Source organism: Pyxicephalus adspersus, chromosome 6, assembly GCF_032062135.1.
Source record: "Pyxicephalus adspersus chromosome 6, UCB_Pads_2.0, whole genome shotgun sequence".
Lineage (NCBI taxonomy): Eukaryota > Metazoa > Chordata > Amphibia > Anura > Pyxicephalidae > Pyxicephalus > Pyxicephalus adspersus.
This window is the reverse complement of record NC_092863.1, coordinates 2,853,806-2,875,283: the sequence shown is the minus strand read 5'-3', so window position 1 is coordinate 2,875,283 and position 21,478 is coordinate 2,853,806. Positions and strand designations below refer to the sequence as shown.

Sequence of the window (21,478 nt, the reverse complement as noted above, 5' to 3'; positions counted from 1 at the left end):
TGACTGAGGGGGGGGGGGGTGCTTTAGGGAGACACTGACTAGGGGGTATAGGGTATGGGGTGCTATGGGGAGACACTGACTGGGGAGGTATAGGTTTGAGGGGTGGTATGGGGAGACACTGACTGGGGAGGTATAGGTTGAGGGGTGGTATAGGGAGACACTGACTGGGGGGGGGGATATAGGGTGAGGGGTACTATGGAGAGACACTGACTGGGGAGTATAGGGTGAGGGGTACTATGGGGAGACACTGACTGACACCTATTGGGGGGCCCCTTGTATGCAGTAAACATTTTAAGGGGACACACTGCACCCTGTTATATGGGACCTCAGTATAGGGGGCACTGGGTACATCTATATGGTATATACTGGATGCAAAGAGCAATGTATACATCTATAGACTGCACATAGAGAATAGAACACTGCATGTGTACACACCTCCATGGAATAAATACAGAACACCATACACAGCTATAGGGGACACGCTGTATCCTGTTGTATAGGGGACACTGGGTACATCTATATGATATAGTATGGGTGCAAAGAGCAATGTATACATCTATAGACTGCACATGCAGAATAGATACATAACACTGCATGTGTACACACCTCCATGGAATTCATATAGAACACCATACACAGAATATATAGAACTTTGTATACAGCCTATAGAAGAAAATTTACAAGATGCATAGAGCAGAATATACATATGTAGGAAATATGCAACATTCTATACATCTATAGGCCCTGTGTAATGCAGATATACAGAACATGGTATACATCTATATATTGTATTATGCAGATATACAGAACATTCTATACATCTATAGGCCCTGTATTATGCAGATACAGAACATTCTATACATCTATAGGCCCTGTATTATGCAGATATACAGAACATGGTATACATCTATATATTGTATTATGCAGATATACAGAACATTGTATACATCTATATATTGTATAATGCAGATATACAGAACATTGTATACAATCCATAGAAGAACATACGCTGAATGCATAGAACATTGTATAGACTGTATATGCAGAATAGAACACTCTACCTTTATAGAATATATACAGAATACAGAAAGCGCATTATATACATCTATACAGAACATTGTACACAACATATAGAACATATACAAGATTTTTAGAGCAAAGTATACATGTGTAGGATATGTGTAACTTGGAATACATATGTAGGCCATATACCGCATTGTATTACTCCTATATACTAGACACACAGAATGTCGATTCTTTCTATAAAGAATACAGTATACATCTATAAACTATAAGAAGCTTTGATTACACACCTCCAAGGTACACTGGGAATGTATAGAGGATTGTGTATGTCTATTAGGGATACATTGTAGCTGTATGGAGGAGCAACACTGTCATCATGTGAGAACACATTGGATGTATAGGGCAACAACATACACCTCCAAAAATTAGGGTAAACAGTGGATGTATAGAGCACTGTGTGTATTTATAAGGTAAACAGTGAATGTAGAGATCTCTTTGCATATCTATAGGGTAAACACTGGTTGTAAAGATCTTTGTGTATCTCTGTTAGGTAAACACTGGTTGTACAGAGTGTTGTATACATCTATATGTTGAACATTGATTGCATTAGGCACTGTATACATGTATAGGATATATATTGGATGTATAGAGCTCTGTATATGTCTGTAGGGTAAACATTGGGTGCATTAAGCACTAAATACATGTATATAATGCACTCTGTCTGTGTATGTAGGGAGCTAGCATTGTGTACATGTCTGGATGTATATAGGGGAGAAGTGTTTTGTTATAGGTGTATATAGGGGCCTTGTGTTTTGTTATAGGTGTATATAGGGGCCTTGTGTTTTGTTATAGGTGTATATAAGGGAGAAGTGTTTTGTTATAGGTGTATATAGGGGCTTTGTGTTTTGTTAGAGATGTATATAAGGGAGAAGTGTTTTGGTATAGATGTATTTGGGGGAGAAGTGTTCATGTTTGGGGTGTATAGAGGACGGGTGTGCCATGTTTGGGGTGTATAGTGGACGGGTGTGCCATGTTTGGGGTGTATAGTGGACGGGTGTGCCATGTTTGGGGTGTATGGAGGACGGGTATGTCATCCCATCCACATAGAGATCAGTCTAGGCCATGTCTGGTCGGTGTGGTCAGATGTCAGCCCTTGCTGTAGCGCATCCCTAGGCCGGTGCGGTGCTGGCTTCCTGTGTACAGCCCAGACACATGGAGGGGGTTTGGCTGCTAGGATGTATGGCGGGCTGTGATTGCCGCTCTGCCCCTGGAGCTGTCATGCTGACTCCCCGGGCAGTGAAGGGGTTAACCCATCCTGGGGGTGTTTGGGGTCCCCTATGTATGTGCATTGCCGCGGTAGGAAGGAGTTAATAACCGGGGGGCGTCTACCAGTCATTCTCCCCCTCCCCTCCAGCCTGTCTGCTGAAAAAGGCGCGATGTGATGCTGCCAGCATGCTGCATGCCCGGACTTCCTGCACTCCCGGTACATGCACACCATATCCAGCACCGATCTGACATCGTGCGGTATTCTCCGCACAGCTGCGTTATGGCAAAAAAGAGATTGTCTTGGGGGGTGTAAAAAAAAAAATCTAAAGCCTGCCTCCACCCAAAATGCACCGCAGCCGTGTCACCGAGGAGAAAGAGAGAGAGAGAACCGGCTCCAAATTCCTGTAGGGGGCGCATTCTGTGCTGGGTAAGGCCATTGCAGGGTGGGGGATGGGGGAAGCTGCAGCACAGCGCCTCCTACAGGTCTGGGAGAGGAGCAGGCCCATAGTGCAGAGTCAGTGACTCACAGCTGTGCCTGCCTGGTCCTCTCTCTCTCTTTCCCTCTGCAGTGATACTGATACATTGTTACACTGCAGCCTTGTTACCCCGACCAAGATCTACCCCAGGATATAAATCTCTCATCACTTTGTTCACTGCCTTATGCTTTGCAGCATGTGTGGATTGCAATAACTGAAAATTCTTTTTATTTTGCTCTTCCAGGTGGGCCCAGTTCGAATTGACCACGCGCTCTCGGATGTATGGATGGCGATTTCAACCACGTCACCTCCCGCTGCGTGAAGTTCACCACCCGCCTACGCGGCGCTGACACCTTTGTGTTTCAGCTTTGATTTTTTTTTTTTTTTATTTTACAACAAGGTTTGTTGGCACTCTGCTCTCTCCTCTTGCATAGTGAACTATAAGCATGTTGGAGCCTTTTGCTATGATTGTGATACTCGTGTCATGTGTGTAGCACAGGGACAAAAATATTACCATCGCTTTGTTTGTTTTGTTTTTTTCTCTTTTACAATTGAGGTTGGTAGACAAATGCTTGAGGTTGGTTTCATTTTTAACTTAATGTAATCTTAAAATGTTTCATGGCTTGCTAAAAGTTTGATGGAGTATTAGGTTGGAGGTAACTTAGAAACAATTATCTTGTGTACATGGATGCTTGCGGTGTTACTAAATCAAGCTTCATTGAAAGGATACCAAGCATGACTGCAAGGATTTAAGTGACCCTGCCATGGCAAACAAATGACCACAAAGCTGAATTTATGGAAGTCCTGACATGTATGCCACTTTCCCTGCCAGCTGCTGTGTGTAGCTACGCTCCACATTATTGTAGTGACATCGAGCTTCCCAGGAGAAACCACTAAACACTGGATTGAAAATGAAAACCGAGAAAAGAAAAATGAACCGAAAATCAAATTAGTGCAAATTCACCCTGGATGTGTTTGTTTTTGCAGGAGCATTGATGAGTTTTTGACTCTTCTGAGCTTTGTGGTCAGTTTGCTTTACCTGCCCGAATCATGGCACAGGTCTGCCATGTAAGCGGGTCATACTTGGAAATCGTTGCTGTAAGCTGTCATCCTCTCATTACGTCTACTAATGGCTTTATTTTTTATAGAATCTTCTCTTTTGTCACAGTAAATGTTTATTGGCTGCTAAGTGAATGCAGTGACAATTTTTATCTATTATGGCAGATGTTTATAAATAGGAAATGTTTTTAATAGCATGGCTCAAATCTGACATTAAGGCTGGCGGTCACGTTGCGGTGCATTTGCCGCCTTCTCACACCAGGAACTACTACTGCTTGGTGTAATGCAGAGCAGATTCTGGGTTTCCCATAGCAGTGTTCTCCCCGGCCCCTTTTAGCTGGGCGCACCACCCGGCACTTTTCAGTAACCACCTGGCTGTCTTTGGGTGCTTACTGAAGAATTGGGTCACAATACAGAGGCACTGAACATATCTGTAATGCATGGTGTGTATATCTCGACTAGTTTCAGAATGTATGTTCTGCCATTTTTTTTTTCTGTAGAAGTTTCAGTTGGTACCAATATTGGTGGCTGTGTTAGAGAAATTTCACGTTATTGGGTTTCTGGTGAAAACAACTTCACCAGACAGGAAGTGAAAACATGAATGCAGAAGAAAGTAACTGTAGATATGTTTGGCTTTTTTTTTTTAAGTAGTTGAAGAGTACCTGTTGGCTTTTTATAGAGGTTTTGTGTGTTGGTGCCTCGGTGCATCTGAAAGGAGCATTGAGGTGAATATTACTCTACCATTAAGGAAGTACTCTCCCTTTTTCATTGGTTTTATATATAACATTTTAAACAGGGCTGCCTGTATATAGAGTTAGATTGTAGTTATTGAAGCGGTCAGTCTTTGTTGGTATCTTGGTATGAGGGTGGTCTATTGGGTCATGTGACATACACGACCCATTCACAAAGCTTTCTCAGTTCAGTGGAGCAAAGTTCTAAAGCTGGGGCAGCAAAAAGCACTATGGTGTAGGTGCAACTTTTTATTTTTTTTTTATTTAACCCCCTTTACTGTCTGTATTTTGTTTTAAACTGCCACAACCTGGAAAATACATCCTCACCTCTTTCAGAGAGGAAACCTTGGTCCCTCTGCAGAAGTCAAATACATACCTTGCTTGTCGGAGCTCTCCATTCATGCCTTCTTTTTATGAAAGAGCTCTGATTTTGAGGGGCCACTACTTAGACACAGAGGTCCTTTTCTGCAGTATGCTGGCAGGGGACAGGCCTTTCTACTCTAAGGCAAACCAATTCTAAGGCTTTTGTTTTGATGCACCAGGAGTGTAATTTGTTGTTTTACCCCAAAACTTCTGTTGGACCTAAACATTAAAATTTACCTTGTTGGTGTCCTGCAGTGCAACATGTAGAATTTAATAAGGGAAGTACTAAAATTGCATGTTATTGCCAGAGCTCAAACTTGAATGTCAGGAGCAGGTATAAGGCAGAAGGTGCAATAGAAGATTGGGCAGACAGCATAGGTAATCTTTAGTAGTGTTTTCAGGTAGCTTCACAATAATACAATTGGTTGGTCAGCAGGTGGCGCTGCAGGTTATCTGGGGAAAGGGGGTTGTCTCTGTTCAGGTAGAAGAACATTTTTGGGGTAAAAAGTCCAGCAAATTTAGGGTTGGGGTGCTAGTAGGTATGACTTTTCTCCTAAAGCATTTCTCATTCTTTTTAATGAGTCGTTGGTGTCTCTTATGGCATGACAGCTGTATTCCGTGCAGTCTTGTACAGTCCTGTCATAACTAGACCAAACTATTTTGCTAACAAGCACCACTTGGGTAAACTGACAGTAATCTGAATGATGGTTAACCTATAATTGAGGTATATCTGTTTACTTAAATGTTAGTCATTCTTACAGCCCTGAGAGAAAAGTGACAGCACAGCAATGGCCCGGCAACTAATTTCTTATTATTTTTAGCCCTTAGCTAAACACATTCCCAAACACCTGAAAGCTATATGGTAGCACACTCCAGCTGCGGGAGCACCAGGTAGCTTTAATCCATTGCCATTCATTTATGGGGTTTGGGCAATAATTGTAATATTTATTATGAATTCCTAGGCAGTTTTTAACGGAAGGGTAACTTTGGTTTTAGTTATGAGAGGGTTATGGTAAACAGGATATTTTGTATATTCAGCAGTGCCATTCCTCTTTTTGAACAAGGCAAAGCCTATTCATTACTTTGCTAGAATCACCTCCATTGTACAAGGAAATGGTGCACAGATTCTCTAAAAGAACAGCTTTGTTGTACGTTAGGCAATGTTCAGACTGGCAATGAGAATGCGGAGCAGCTACCACTTCCCCATGCCAGTGAAACGTTGCCTTGGGGGGGAAAGCCACCCACGGCACCCCCTTAAAAAATGAATGGGGGCCAGTAAGTGGTACAGTACGCTCACTTCTGCCCCCTTGTCAAATCTCCACATGCTGTGGTGTGTGTGATATGGTGCCAGACTTCGAGAGGTGTGCACAATCGCTTGATCCTGAGGCAAGTCTGAACATTAGGGGAATAAATAGACTGATCATTCGGCTGGCTTAACTTCTACCTGTAACTTTTTACAAAATGTAGAAGAGTGTGAAAGAGTAGTCGTTCCATTTGAAAACTGTTTTCTTTTAATAATTGTTTAAAACGGGGATCGGCAAACTCCAGCCTTTACGCCAGATAAGACCTAGCGGGTAGTTCGTTCTTGCCTAACGCCACCTGGCTGATCCGGCCGTCTATAGAGCCGCGGGTTGCCAGCTAGATCTGCCAGGGGGCGTTATGAACTACCGGAGCCGCTGGAGCTCCGGTGTCGCCTACTTACTGTGGCTATCCTATATACCGCGGCAGGCTTAATACTTCCGCGGTGGCGGTAAATAGGGAATGCTCACTGAAGGTAAATCCCTCTCCTCCGCAATGCATACCGAGTAGAGGGATTTCACTTTAGGGGGGTGTTTTCTGGTGGGGGCGTAGCCATTATGGCCGAACTCAGTCCGGCCTGGTGTGCCCCCGTCCACCCCTGAAATGGCCTAGTGGCCATAAAAGTTTGCCAACCCCAGGTTTAAAACATCCAAAGAGTTCAGGTGTGCAGTCATTGTAACCTTTTTGCTACCTTTTACAAAACTGCCCAGTAAAGAATTTGTAATGGCTACAATGTAGAAATTTTCTGGAAAGTTAATGTAGCTTCTTGTCTATGTGTAAGAAAGATATTGTGAAAACTTATTTATTGGCATCTCCATGGAATGGGTTCAGCAGTGACTCATATTGAATATTGCGTTTTTGATTCCTCTTTGGCACATTCCTGAAGGAAACTGTCAAATTGAATTTGTGCTGCGGTGTCTTAGCTGGATACTGCGGCCACCAGTTATGTCAGCAAGGCAATAATACTGACGGCATGTTAGGTGCTGGAGTATATTGAGCTATATGGTTCTATGTCAGACAGTGAATTGGCCTTGACGATAGGCATTCTTTATCGTTTGCCTTTCTTTACGCCTGTAGAAGAAGAAAGTAAACACCTTGAATTCAGATTCCTTGATCTACTTCTCAGAAACGTGTTGATTTCTTAACTATCCATCTACTAGGGCTCTATTCGCTGGTTTATTCTGACCTCACGTTTCTGAAATAAAGTGTAGTGGTTGGAGAAAGGATCTGTTGGAGACTATTTAGATCCTGATAAGCAGAAGTCTGTTTCCCAGCAGACTTTGGGATGTTGGTTCTAGTGATGGAAGAGAAAGTAGTGCAGGTTGAGAGACATTTGCATGTTTACGTTCTTCTTCTACAGCTAAGTGCATTATTAAATGAAAACATAAACTGGAACTGAATGAAGGGGATTTTTGATTTGGTTAGGAATGCAGGTATGTTTTTTCCATTGCAGTTATGTTCCTTGCATTTAGTGGTGAGTAAATGGGCTTTAGATTTTCTCTTGGACCTGCTTCGATTTGGACATGGTGTGTAATTCACATCTGTCAACTTGATTCCTTCTGAACCCAGGTGGACAGGTTGCTGCAAAATACATTGCAACATTGCAATGCACATTGCATACATTGCATTGTAGGCAAGTTTTCACTTTATCTCATTGTGCCTGTTCTCCTTTTTGGATGTGGGTGAGACCCCTTTTGTCTCAGACCACACATTCTGCTATGACGTGCATTGTGTAGAAATGTTTGTGTCGCAAGTAGGCTTTCGTATTATGGGCAAAATAATTTGTGGGTTATTTTCTTTTGTGCCAAACAAAATGCTGGTTCTGTGTCTAATTTGTGTTTTACTCAGCTCTTGAGGAATTTGATATTGTACTGCTGTTTGTAGAATTTTTGACTGGCCCTGAGGAATGTTTTAAGCAAAGGCTAATTAAATTATTCTTGGTGATGCTTTTACTGATATTTGCTTGACATTGGGGTATTTGTAAGGTTTATATGTCTTTTTTTTCTTCTTCTATGTTCAATATATGCTTGTTGGTACAGCTCTACATAAGTAGTTATTGAACGCGATCAATATTTTACAGTAACAGGGATCCAAGCATGGGACTTTTGTGGTCTTGATTACAGGAATGAGCCCCCGTTGAGTGTATTGTGCGTCTGAGACCTCGGTCCCGGCAAGTAAATGGGAGATTATATTCCAAAAACATTTTAGGTACTTTCCAAACACTCTCGGTAGTCTGCGGTGTAGGAAGTAGGTCTGCCTCAAAGATATAGCATGACGTTGGAAAATTAATGTTTAAAAAAGAACTATATTTTCAATTATTTATAGCTCAGGTACTTTGTTGATACACAGATGGGTACCTTGACTATCTAGATTAGCCTTTTTAATATAGGGGAGCCCTTGTTTACTATATCAGCATGGTGGTCAGTGGGAATGTTGCCTCTTTGGATAGTCATAAAGATTATTGGTGTCACCTAAAATGACCTGAGTGCTACAAATTGCTCAAGGAAGCCCTAGCTACTTCTGGAGGAACCCTAGTTGAGAAACATTGATCTAGATTATAGGGCAAAGTGTGTTTTTAGAATTTTCTGTTTTTTTTTTTTTTTGATGGCCTGGATTGTAAGGCTTCATAACGTAATGTCAAGGACTTCAAATGAAATCTTAAGACTATCGAACTGTGTTCAGTCATACAGGCCGAATCACACAAGCAAGAATCATCCTTGTGTTCTGTATTATGTGCTATTGTGTACAAGCCTAAAGCTGTGTACACACGTCAGATTTTTCTCGCCCGATAATCGGCATCAGCCAGATATCGGGCGAAAATCTGGCGTGTGTACAGTCGGCGTCATCCATCGTCTGAACGACCATCCTGGCGGATCCACAGACGATGAACGACGACCAATCCTAATGCAAGGGAAGGGGGAGAGCGGACAGCAGGGTGCCGCTCCGTCGCTTCTCCCCTCCCCTCTCTATAGAGCAGAACGGTGCTGTATGTACAGCACCGTTCATGCATTGTGTAGTCCTTTGTCGTTGGAAAGGATCGTGAAAGATCCTTTCCAACGACAAAAATTGCACTTGTGTACGCAGCTTTAGACTTGAGAAAAGTAATGCGTAAAAAAGGAAAGCAAAAAAAAAAAAAACCCCACAAACTAAATAATGTACTAGTGTATTGAGCACAAAATACTTGGAGGAAGTAAACCCAAAACAAAAACATTTACTTCAATCCTGCAGAGCAGTCGATCCGTCCTGAGGTTTCTTCAATTGGGTCTCGTGTCTTCCCGGTATCCATCTTCGGGCTGGCACAACACTTTAAATAAAAGGGTTGTCTACCCTTTTTTATGAAGTGAAAATTCTGAGTTTAGGTACGCTTTAACTTTTCCTGGAAGCCTTTAAATGCTTGTCTTGCTTGCTTGGGTAATAGGGAAGGGTTACTATTTTTGCCAGGAATCTCCCTAATGGCATCTTGGAAGCAACACAAACTTTCCAGTGTTTTTTGGGGGATTAGTACCTGTGTTGCATGGTTATTGCTAAGAATGGCACATCTTTTTGGGTATACAACATCATTCAAACCTAGATAGAGGTTCTACTTTTAAAACTGTAAAAAGAGTAGAAGACCATGAGTTGTAAATTGAAGCTAGAGTCCCACTTTTCTGGCCTGGCTATTTAATATGGCCAAAGATTGGAATATGGAAGACAAGAAGGAAGAAGATGTTAGCTCTTGCAACGTTACAGGGACAGGTGAGCATTGACTGGTTTAGTTTTGCTTTAAAAACATCGGATTGTCCAATCAGTATTTAGTGGCCTTGTCATGTAACAATAGTTATCACATTTTGGTGCACTAAATAAGCACTAAATAAGTTTGGGGGTGTGTTATTTACACATAGATAAGTTTGGGGTGTCTTGAGGTATAGAACAGGATGTGACTGTGAAAATTAAGGGAAATTTACTCTATCCAAAATAAAATAAATAGGTTGGTCAGTGAATAAATGCCTGTGTGAGATGCAAAATATATAAATGTCGGAGTATAAAAGCATCTTATTGGTTCCCGATTCACTTTTTCTTATTATGACTTAAGTATGGAATTAGGGAGCAGATGCATTAAATCTAGGAGGCGGCCAGGCCTTTCAGGCAGTTGGATTTGCTTTTGTTGAGCCATACAGACGGATATATAAATAGTTTGGCATCAGGTGTATTTTTTCATGGCACCCTGTCTGGCTGTCAAGTGTTATTTCACTTCCTTTGCTAAAGGAAACCTATCTACTCTGGTACCCTGTAAATGCATAGATTGGAATAGTTGCAATAAATATATTTACTGTGTTGTGTTTGTACATGGCAGTTCTTTTGTATACTTTTTCTGTAGTAGGTATCTAGTGTACTTTTTGCTTACATTTTCTGACTGAGTTCCTCCTTTTGATGTCCTTAGCTTGTACATATAAAGGGAAACCTTTCTTCATTTACCTGCAGGTCATGAGGATAGACCTTTGTCAGCATTTTTGCAGCAAGGGTTTACATGCCTCCCCCATATTGGGATAGAGGATCAGATAATAAGTGAATAAGTGAATGATGCTGTTTAAGATAACTGAACTGACCAAAAGTACTAATTTGGATTTGTTGCATAGTGGTGCTTTGTCCTTTTTATTAATATTATTATCATTACACAGTATTTATAAGGTGCCATCATATTATGCAGCGCTGTACAAAGTCCATAGTCCTGTCACTAGCTGTCCCTACTTCATATGTGTAGTACATAATACAGTAGAAGGTCAATTTTTGGCGCGAGCCATCTAACCTTAATGCGTGTTTTTGGAATGTATGAGGAAACTGGAGAACCCAGAGGAAACCCACGCAAACACGGGGAGAAATGCAAACTCCATGCGGATCGTGTCCTCGCCGAGATTCGAACCTGGGACCTAGCGCTGCAAAGGCCTTTGTGATGAGTTTTTATTACAGGTTGCTCCTAGAAAATGAGGATAATCATTCCGATGGGCAGCCTATATAGATCTGTCTGGTATGCCAGTGTTAATGTGGTGCTGAGTAAAAAGTTAGAGATGTAGTTCTGCCAAGTAATCTCCCATCCAGTGAGTCTTTCTTTTTACCAGTCTCCTTTGGTTGGGTCCCCCACTCATACAGGACCATTTACTGGACAGTCTTCTATAGCCAACCTCCTGGCTATATCGGAACAATGGTTACCTGGTTTTTCTGCAGTTGGTTCTCTGGCAATCTACTTTTCTCAGGACCTTAGACTAACCTAAACAATCTAATTTTTCAAAAATTGTGGTTGCTATTTGCAGCAAAAACTTTACTTAAAGCAAACTTTTCATACACCTGGCTGTATATGATCAGTTCTTTCCAGCAATGATGGACCTAATCCTAAAATGTAATATAATGTAGTTAGGGAAATACTTTTTAAATCATCATTCTAAGTTTAGGATTTAGGTGGAACTCGTATCAAACCTTGTGTTCTGGATAAGGTGTGTGGAAGAGTTAGAACTTGATTAGACAGGTTTAATTGCTGTCCCTATTGGGAACGGTTTCTTTAGTTTCTGTTCCAACAGTGACACAAAGTATGGTGACATTTATTGTCTATTGACCATAATCAAATAAAATGTCTGTTTGTTCATAGTCTGGTTAGAGGTAACTAATGTTTGGAAGAAATCAAGTTGGTAGAATATTGCATAGCTCTGATCTGTAATGCATTGGGCTGTTCTGTGATGGCCCTGGATGATACAGCTGGTTTCTTCTTGCCATTCATGTTTTGTTATGAAGGTTATTTTTGTAAAGTTGTCTTCTTTCACTAGTTTACATCTCACCAAAGAGTGCTTAGTATCTCATTGCTGTGTGATGATGCACTAAAACTTCTTCATAGATGAGAAAACTTTACAGAATGCAATGATCATGCAGGGTGTTAGGCTAGGTACACACGTGCAATAATTACTGTTTGAAAACAAACGATCATTCCCGATTATTTTGAAAGATTATTTTGTGCACAATTCTGTTTATGCTGTAGCGATACGGTCGTTCAAATATAATCCACCAATAATGTACACACTAGATACGATGGTTTGTGAACGATCTTTCGAACGATGCAGGAAGTGACATGTACAGGAGAAAGTGTATCACAGAACAGTCCATGATCACTGAGCAAACGTACACACAATAGATTACGAACGATCGTCGCTCAATCAGATCCGCCGGGACAGTTGTTCGTTTACAGTGAGATTCCTCGTTCATCGGCGTCGTTGAACAGTGGTTGTGCACTTTTTTTTGTTAACAATCTTCCGTGGATTGTTTGTTTCCAACGACAATTATTGCACATGTGTATGCAGCTTTAGACACGTTGCATTATCTTGCTATGTAGGAAGAGATATTCAGTAATGTAGTTCAAGAAAGAATCGAGGTGTGTGGCAAACCTTGTTGACGAGCTGGTGATAGTCTACTTTACAATATATAAAATCCTGGCTTTTGAGTGGTGGGAAGTGAGGTTTGCCTGCAGTGCAGAGTAAAAATTGCCGCAGGGATTGATTGCTTTGTTGGTCTAAGGTTGTATTGCATTGGGGTTTAAGGAGCCAGGAATATCATTCATCTTAACAGGTTATATATGGATGATTCCCCCCCCCCCATTTCTAGATAAAATAAAAAAAGTTTATTTTAAAATTGTTAACTTTTTTTAGTTTATTATAGTCTTTTTTTTGCACTTGTTTTTTTTAATGTGCCAAAAAAAATAAATAAATTGGTACCTGCCTCTGTTGCTAGGCAACTGTCAGCATTCCAGAAGTAGGTTGATTGCAAGGATGCTCAGTGCTTTGTATGGCAAGTCTGACCAGAAGCTTTACCAAATGTTTCCACAGCAAAGGACTTAATGTTATATAAAAGTACCTTACAATAAAGCAAAATGTGAGATGAACCAGTTATGGAGATTGCAGTACAATGAACTCGTCCTTGTTAGGAAAGTCATTGTGGCCAGTTGCCAGGCTTGAGGCTTGCTAGCTCTCAATGGTCTTTGCAAATTTGCAAAAAACTGATGTGTTGGTGAATCTGTTTTCCTTTAGTTTTGTTTTTAGGTTGATTTATTTTTTTCTCTTGACCTAAAAGTGGTTTGTTCAGATGTTACAGTTTGAGTTGCTAAAGTTTCTGTTGCATTGTGTAATATTTTACATTGATCCAGGGTTATGAAATGCAGTTGTTTTCAGAAATCTACTATTATGTGTTACATGTACACCTGGGTCGTTTTAACTGTTTTGTTATTACAGAAAGAATATATTTCTAGCTTCCCTCTTGGATGTCTAGTTTGGATTTTTCTATACCAAATACACTACTGTAGATTATTTGGTCCTTTAACTTTGGTGCATGTTTGAATAGTCTTGTTACATTTATATTCCATGAAAATTCTGAATGTCGTGCACTGGTTTACCATTGATCTTATTACTCTTTTTTATCAGTTGCCGCTGTTAGACCACTGGACTAGAGTATAATATTTCCACAAGAAATAAACACGTAAATTGGTCAATTTCCTTGTATTTTTTATAGAGATCCAAAAGCCAAAAATTCGATTTATTTCTTATGCGGAATTTGTCTGCCAGTAGCCAGCATTGTGGGTGATGATACAAAGTGAACTCCTTGACATATGTTGCAGAATGTTAGGAAATCTGTATATATGGTGTATTTTGAGGCATAATTTTTCTGAAAATGTTTTCTGTAATTTACTGTATATAGCCGCTACCTGTAATATGGGCCTACAATTTTTTGGCTAACAAGCTTTGTCTTTTTTTTTTTTCTTAGGTAGTAATAATGTTCCAACTTCCTGTAAATAACCTTGGCAGTTTACGGAAAGCCAGAAAAACAGTGAAGAAAATCCTGGGTGACATTGGCCTTGAGTACTGTAAAGAACATGTAGAGGTGAGTCTGTTTCTCCGGATCTCTCGGCTCTTGTAAAGGATCAGAGCTAAAAAAGACGTGCAAATGACAAAAGACTAGTCGCCAGTATTGCCTTTGGTTTCCTTGCAGTTGATCTTTTTCTTTTACAAGCTGTTCTTTTCTGTGTATTCATAAAGATGTGACATCTTGGTAGAGGGGTAATGTCAGAGGTGCCCCTTGACAACTGTATATAACAGGAAGTGCACTTGTACCTCTCAGAAGGAACGCAATATTTATTTTGCAAACCTTTATAGAAGTTCCCCATAAAACAGCTTCTCACTTTTAGACTCCGAGTCCATGTAAAGATCAGCTTTAATTAAAATGTAAAATCATTTGGGTAACCATTGTACATTTATATAAGAAATTGCCCTCTCTTACTGTCCATATGAGATTGGACTAAACCGGTAACAGGACAGGTGGCAGGAAAATTTGCACAGATTACACTTCCTTATTTCATCCAATGCCTGCAGCCAACATACAATTGTTTCCAGTTATAAGAAAGAGGAAACAAAAAAGCAATGAAAATTTAAAAGTCGCCGCTCTTCATTATACACACCATTAAATATTAATCCTTTTTCCCACCATCAGTCACCTTCATATTTAAAGCTTTATAATCCTGCACCAGGCTCTTTGCAGGTTGATTGAAGACCATTGTAATTTAGCCTATTTTCTGTAATCATTGCTGTACCCCTTGCTGGTGCATTCTATTATAATTATCAGTATGACTAATCAATATATCTATACGTTGAGGGAAGGACTTGGGTGGGATGGTATTGGAATTAAGTATTGACCCAGCATCTGTAATAAATGACAGTGAGGTACCAGTAAGATACTTTGGCTCCATGTCTTTTGGAATCTGGCTATAGATCAATTCATGGTTGGGTGGTAACACAGTTTTTGATTGCTTTTTTAAAAAAATCATTACTAAAGGAATGTCATGCCTGTGATAATTATTATATTTCAAAATTCGAACTGCTACATGTTTGTTGTGTATTAAATATCTGGTCTGTTTTCTTGTCATCAGGAATTTAAGCAGTTTGAACCTAACGACTTCTATGTAAAGAATACCTCCTGGGACGATGTGGGACTCTATGATCCGTCACTTACTAAAAATCAGGTACTCATCTATTTAATTCTACTTTTTAGAGAACCATTAGTAAACCCCATTCGATCCATGCAAAGTACAAATCCAAAAATATAACTCTTATTTGCCTTTATGAATAATTACAATCCATCAACAGCAGGCAATTCTTACAGTGGATTCATTGTCTTCATTGACAGTTTATCCCTTTAAAAGGAAAGTCTGATATCTTTTAAAATTATGGTGTTTACAGTAACCAGAGTTTGCCATGGCTATTTCCCTTCTTCTAGATATCATACTAAATACTTTGCTGTTACTCAGAACCATATTATTTTAAGCTCTATCTTTCATCAATAGAGGACAGTCTTAGTCTTCCTGACATTAGCCTCTTTGGCAACTTCTCACAAGTGTCAGTTGAGCTTTGGAGAAAATACTCCTTTGGCTCACAGCTTCTATAAGACACATACAGATGCATACAAAACTAGAAGTTCAAAGAAAAGTTTCTCCACCACTACTACCTTTCCTCAAGGCAACTAGTATTTGATGATCGCTTGCCCTACCTAGCTGCTGGGAACTAAAATTAAAATAATAATAACCTAATTCAGCCAAATGATCCTTTTCCATATTTGTGAGCATCATAGGCATAGTAATTTAAAAGTTGTTCCTGTTTGCTTTTGGTCTACCTGTGACCCAGTCAGAAGACAGTCCTCATTTATTGCCCTTTTGCTCTACGTTTTCATTGCTCCCAGAAATAAGAATCGGATTTCATTGTTCTTTATGCTGTTTAAAACTTTTATGCATAAGATTGTTGGTAAAAATAAACAGCAGAAAATATCAGGTGAAAGTGGTCTGATTCGAGGCAAACCTCCTGTAACATCCTAGGGAGTATTAGGAAAACATTTCAGTTACTTACCAAAATGCACTAAGCATTTTTTTTTTTATGGATCTCAATTTTTTGATCCAGAAAACCTGAAAACATTTGCTAACAAATAGCAAATTACTTTTAGGAAATCCATTCCAGGTTTGCTGGATCACCCAACTTCACTGATGGAAGTGTATCTTCTTCAGCCTTGGAGGGCTTTAATAAATCAGGGCCTATGTCTTAAATGTAGTTTCTCTCTTTGTTGGTTGATTGTAGATGACTAGTTTGTGTTCTAGTAAAATGACTGTATTTCAAATACCATGGTAAGCCAAGTCTGCTGCGTAAAAGCCCATTAAAAAGGCTTGCAGTACATTTTATTATATTTGTTAGAATTATTTATTTTAAAAAAATTATGCTGTGATTGAGCCCTCATGTTTTATTAACTCAAACACTGTTTATGTAAATGGGTATATGAAAATAGCTATGAAAATATATTTTGGCTACAGAAATGCAGTTATGTTTGCAAATGAAATATGAGTTCAATAGTTGGCCTACTAATTTTAAAATAGTTTATATATTTACATAAAACCATATGTTGTGTTGAGCTTTTGTAGTAATTCCCTCCCCTAATTTTTTTTTATACTTTCTCTCTAGGACTATCGAACTAAACAGTTCTGCTGCAGCCAATGTCCATTCTCCTCCAAGTTTTTCTCAGCGTATAAGAGTCACTTTCGCAATGTACACAACGAAGACTTTGAGAACCGTATTTTGCTGAACTGTCCGTATTGCACATATAATGGCGATCGAAAGACCTTGGAAATGCACATTAAGGTATTCCATGCCCCCACTGCACCACAGCCAAACCCACCCCTCAACACTTTTAAGGAAAAGAGTAAGTTTGAGAGCCTTAAACCGAAGCCGACAGACAGTGTGGAACAAGCTGTGTATTATTGTAAGAAGTGCACTTACAGAGATCCCCTCTATGAAGTGGTGAGAAAACATATATACAGGGAACACTTTCAGCACGTTGCAGCACCATATGTTGCCAAGTGTGAAAAGTCTGTCAACGGTGCTGTGTCTACAGGTTCAAACACTAGCGATGAAGGCAACATTCAGTGTAAGCGCTGTCGATTTATGCCGAAGAGTTATGAGACTTTAGTCCAGCACATTATTGAAGACCATGAACGCATTGGGTACCAAGTTACAGCTATGATAAGCCACACCAATGTGGTTGTTCCCAGATCCAAGCCATTGATGCTGATTGCACCAAAGCCACAGGAGAAGAAGCCCCTTGGCATGCCGCAGCGGATGGGTCCAATTACGCCAGCGAACATCCGGCCTCTTCCGTCGCAACAAATGGTCAATAGACTTGCGATACCAAAGCCGTCAATGAATTCCAACATGATGACCAACATGCACATGCAGCAGAATAATTATGGTGTTAAAGGAATAACACCAGGCTATGCAGTTGGCCAGCAGATGAGGCTAGGAATGGGTGGCAATGCACCAGTGTCCATCCCCCAGCAGTCTCAGTCCATGAAACAATTACTTCCTGGTGGTAACGTAAGGCCATACTCCCTAGCAAATGACCAGAGGTCCCCTGCTCCACTAAGGTACTCTCTTCAGTCTGGAAACTCTGCGATATCAAGTAGCCATTTAAAGCCTGCTTCTATTACTCCAACCCACATAGGCTCTCGTGGAATGGTCCAGGCAAGTGCAAAGCCTACAGGGGCTGCTTCAGCAGCCGCCGCTGCTGCCAATTCCACCTCATCTACCCAAAAATGGAAGATCTGTACCATCTGTAATGAGCTTTTTCCAGAAAATGTATACAGCATTCACTTTGAGAAAGAGCACAAAGCAGAAAAGGTGCCTGCAGTAGCAAACTACATTATGAAAATACACAACTTTACAAGTAAATGTCTGTACTGTAATCGATACTTGCCAACTGACACTTTACTAAATCACATGTTGATTCACGGCCTATCCTGCCCATACTGTAGATCAACTTTTAACGATGTTGAGAAAATGGCTGCGCATATGAGAATGGTTCATGCCAATGAAGAAATGGCACCCAAAACTGATTCCACGTTGACTTTTGACCTTACGTTACAGCAAGGTAGTCACACAAATATCCACTTGCTTGTTACCACATACAACCTACGGGATGCTCCTGCTGAATCTGTTGCTTACCATGCTCAGAATCAACCAACAGCTACCCCACCTCCGAAAGCCCAAGCAAAGGCTCCTGAAAAAGTAGATCCTGCAATCAAAAGCCCGCCACAGACTGCTGTGCCCTACAAGAAAGATGTAGGCAAAACTCTATGCCCGCTCTGCTTTTCTATTTTGAAGGGTCCCATTTCTGATGCTCTTGCCCATCATTTGAGAGAGCGACATCAGGTCATTCAGACCGTCCATCCTGTCGAGAAAAAGCTCACCTATAAGTGTATCCATTGTCTTGGTGTATACACTAGTAACATGACGGCATCAACTATCACACTGCACCTTGTACATTGCAGAGGTGTTGGAAAAACTCAGAATGGGCAGGATAAAGGTGCACCCATTAAAATAACTACAGGCCAGACAATGTCCTCAATGAAACGTCCGAATGACTTTGTGGATCTAGTGAATGTGAAGAAGAGAAGACTAGACGAGGACCCAGATGCTCCAATTATTTTAGACGATAAGCCTGAGGAACCGGTGGCTTTGGCAATCGATCCCAAAGGGCATGAAGATGACTCCTATGAAAACAGAAAGACATTCCTTACAAAATACTTTAACATTCAGCCCTATGCTAGCAGAAGGGAGATCGAAAAATTAGCAGCCAGTTTATGGTTATGGAAGAGCGATATAGCATCTCATTTTAGCAACAAAAGGAAAAAGTGTGCTCGAAACTGTGAGCGATACAAATGCAGCGTTCTTCTTGGCTTTAACATGAAAGAACTTAATAAAGTACAACATGATATGGATTTTGGAGCTGAGTGGATGTTTGAGAACATTGACGAATCCCAGTCTGCTCCAAACGCAAGTAAGACTGTAGATAAGCGTAAACTTAATGAGTCTAGTTCCTCGGATAGTTCTGCCAACGCAGAAGAAGACTTGAACGATTGTGTCATCGAGTCATCTCCTGAAAAAGATGTCAAAGAGCTTGTAAAGTCTATTAGTGCAGAACCCGAGTCGAGTAAATCACAGCAGGCTGAAGAGACTCAAGATAGTCAAAAGGCACCTCTACCATCTAAAGCCAACAACCATTCTGATTCGTCCAGTGAAATAATTATAGACAATTCCGACAATGAGGAAGAGCGAGAAGAGCCACCCGCATGGAAGGATGAGACCTCTCGTTCCGACAGTGAACTGGTTTCGCAGCAGGTTATTGACTTAGAAGACAGTCCAGCAGATGACACGGCAGACGCCCCAACAGATGGACTTGCAGCAGACAAACCTGAAACTTTGGTCAATGATTCAAACCACAGTGAGGATGCTGGAAGCACAAAGGAAGATGTCAAGGATCACTTAGCAGAAAGTGACGAGGAGCAAACCAAATGGAAACAGAATTCTTTGGAAAAAGGTGAAGAGGTATGGTCTAAAGAGAAGTCGCCATCATTAAGCAACTCATCTGCGAATGAGGAGAGTTTGTCAAACCAGCCAATGGATTGGCAAACGAGCACAAACGATAGTGAAGACGGGGATCACTTCAACATGACTGTTACAGATAAAATGCACAGCAATCTAGCGGGTGTAGGACTCAGCAGCCAAGAAGTATAGGTTCACATGGCACTACTGTGTACAAACCAGTAGCTAAACCTTTTTCATTACAGCTGGACTCTTCTTGAACTTTAACTGTCCGAGTGGTCAGTGACGTGCATGGTTGCAATCTCAGCTGCTGTAATACAACTCTTAAAAGACCATACTTACCTAGATTGCTTGTGACTTCCTCAACATTGGGCTTATGCACAATGTGGACAGCAACAGTGGATTATTTATAATGCACAGTTGTGTTTTATCCAAAAGTTCTTGTTCCAGCTTCCCAAAAAGTTAAAATTTTTTTGGTTATGTTTTTCTTTACATAAAAATTAGCCTTCTGAAAGGAAACCAAGAAACCTCACTGAGCTCCGGTTTCCATCGGCCGAAAGGGTATGACTCCCATAGCGGCTTTGTATCCTATTTTGTTTTGGTTCACTGTGTATAGAATTTTTGGGGATACTAATTTTTTTTATCCCCCAGTCATGTATTCATTCTCAATAGTTAAATTGTATATTTGTACAGTATTTTAGACTTATTCAAAAGTGAGGCTTCTAAAAATTGTTCTTGTGTACCCACTATAGAATTTTTTTTTAATTTAGTGATGGCCTGCTGTGTAATTAATGCTGTATCTAGTTTACCTAGCAAAAGGCTTGAAACCGCTATAATTCAAGAAATTACAAAAACTTAAAAAAAAAAAAGTTTAATATGTAATTTTGAAAGACTTTAGTTTTTGCACATAATCCGTACAATCTCATATTGGAGCCTGGACTTGTAAGATCGATCTCTGTTGTTGTACTAGAATTATTCTATTTCTGCCCTGTAAAGCCCCAGGAAGAACTGTTGACGAGCTGGTGTTTTGGAAGAGAAAAGTATTTTTAAAGTGCACAAGCGGCCTACCAAACCGCGGCATCATTTTTTTTTTTTTTTTAAGTGCCTCTTCCTTGTGTTTTTACCAGGAGAGATCTTGGTAAGCAGAGGCCCCCTCTTTAAGTAGGCACAGCATTGGCCGCCTAATGCACCTGGAAGGTAGGTACACTTTAATCTAGGGAGGTCCAACCCAAGACAAAGTATGCCAGCTTATTCATTTTTTGCCACCTTTTAAAGAAGAGTCTGTAAAAAAAGTATTGTGTTCCAAATACCCAAAACAGAAACACAATGCTGTATTTTGGTTCTTAGTATATTTAGTTCACACCCACCTAGTGATGTTCATTTATACCATCTAATATTTGACACAATGTTGTAGTAGTATTTTGTGATCTTTTTTTCCCTTTGTATTCATTTAAGCATCTAAATAAATAAAAAAAAAAAGCTGTATTGTGCTTCAAGTGGACCTTTTGCTTCTCTTCTGTGAATTATTGGTATTCTTATTCCAGAATCCTGTCTGTGTTTATAGCAGAACTCCAGACAGATATAAAAGATGAAATTTTTTTTTTAATCTACGCTGTGTGTGTGTATATATACAGGTAGTCCCCAGGTTTAGGACATCCGGCATACGGACGAAGCCTAGATACGAATGGGCTTCCCTGCTCACTGTGTGCAGGATGGAGGCTTGCTGGGGGGGTTGTATGACTTGCAAAAGAAATATTTTGCTAAACACAACTGAGATTGTAGGTGATCTTAGGGGGGACCCCTTTCTGCAGCTTCTTGTAAATCTTTAATGACCAAG

The 21,478-nt window shown here is 40.3% G+C and overlaps 1 protein-coding gene across 2 annotated transcripts in view; it reads left to right on the top strand.

The window, feature by feature from the left end:
- ADNP (activity dependent neuroprotector homeobox) overlaps nucleotides 1–21,142 on the top strand; it is a 21,956-nt gene extending 814 nt beyond the window's left edge. Inside the window, exons 1-5 of one of the 2 annotated variants that reach the window (XM_072414154.1) lie at nucleotides 1,996–2,506; nucleotides 3,010–3,165; nucleotides 13,994–14,110; nucleotides 15,153–15,245; nucleotides 16,726–21,142. In XM_072414154.1, coding sequence (XP_072270255.1) covers nucleotides 14,003–14,110; nucleotides 15,153–15,245; nucleotides 16,726–19,833 — 3,309 coding nt within the window. In that variant the 5' untranslated portion in view covers nucleotides 1,996–2,506; nucleotides 3,010–3,165; nucleotides 13,994–14,002 and the 3' untranslated portion in view covers nucleotides 19,834–21,142. Of the gene's footprint in view, nucleotides 1–1,995; nucleotides 2,507–3,009; nucleotides 3,166–13,993; nucleotides 14,111–15,152; nucleotides 15,246–16,725 lie in introns of those variants that run through there. The other variant, XM_072414153.1, reaches the window with a different exon arrangement.
- The last annotated feature ends 336 nt before the right edge of the window (nucleotides 21,143–21,478 follow it).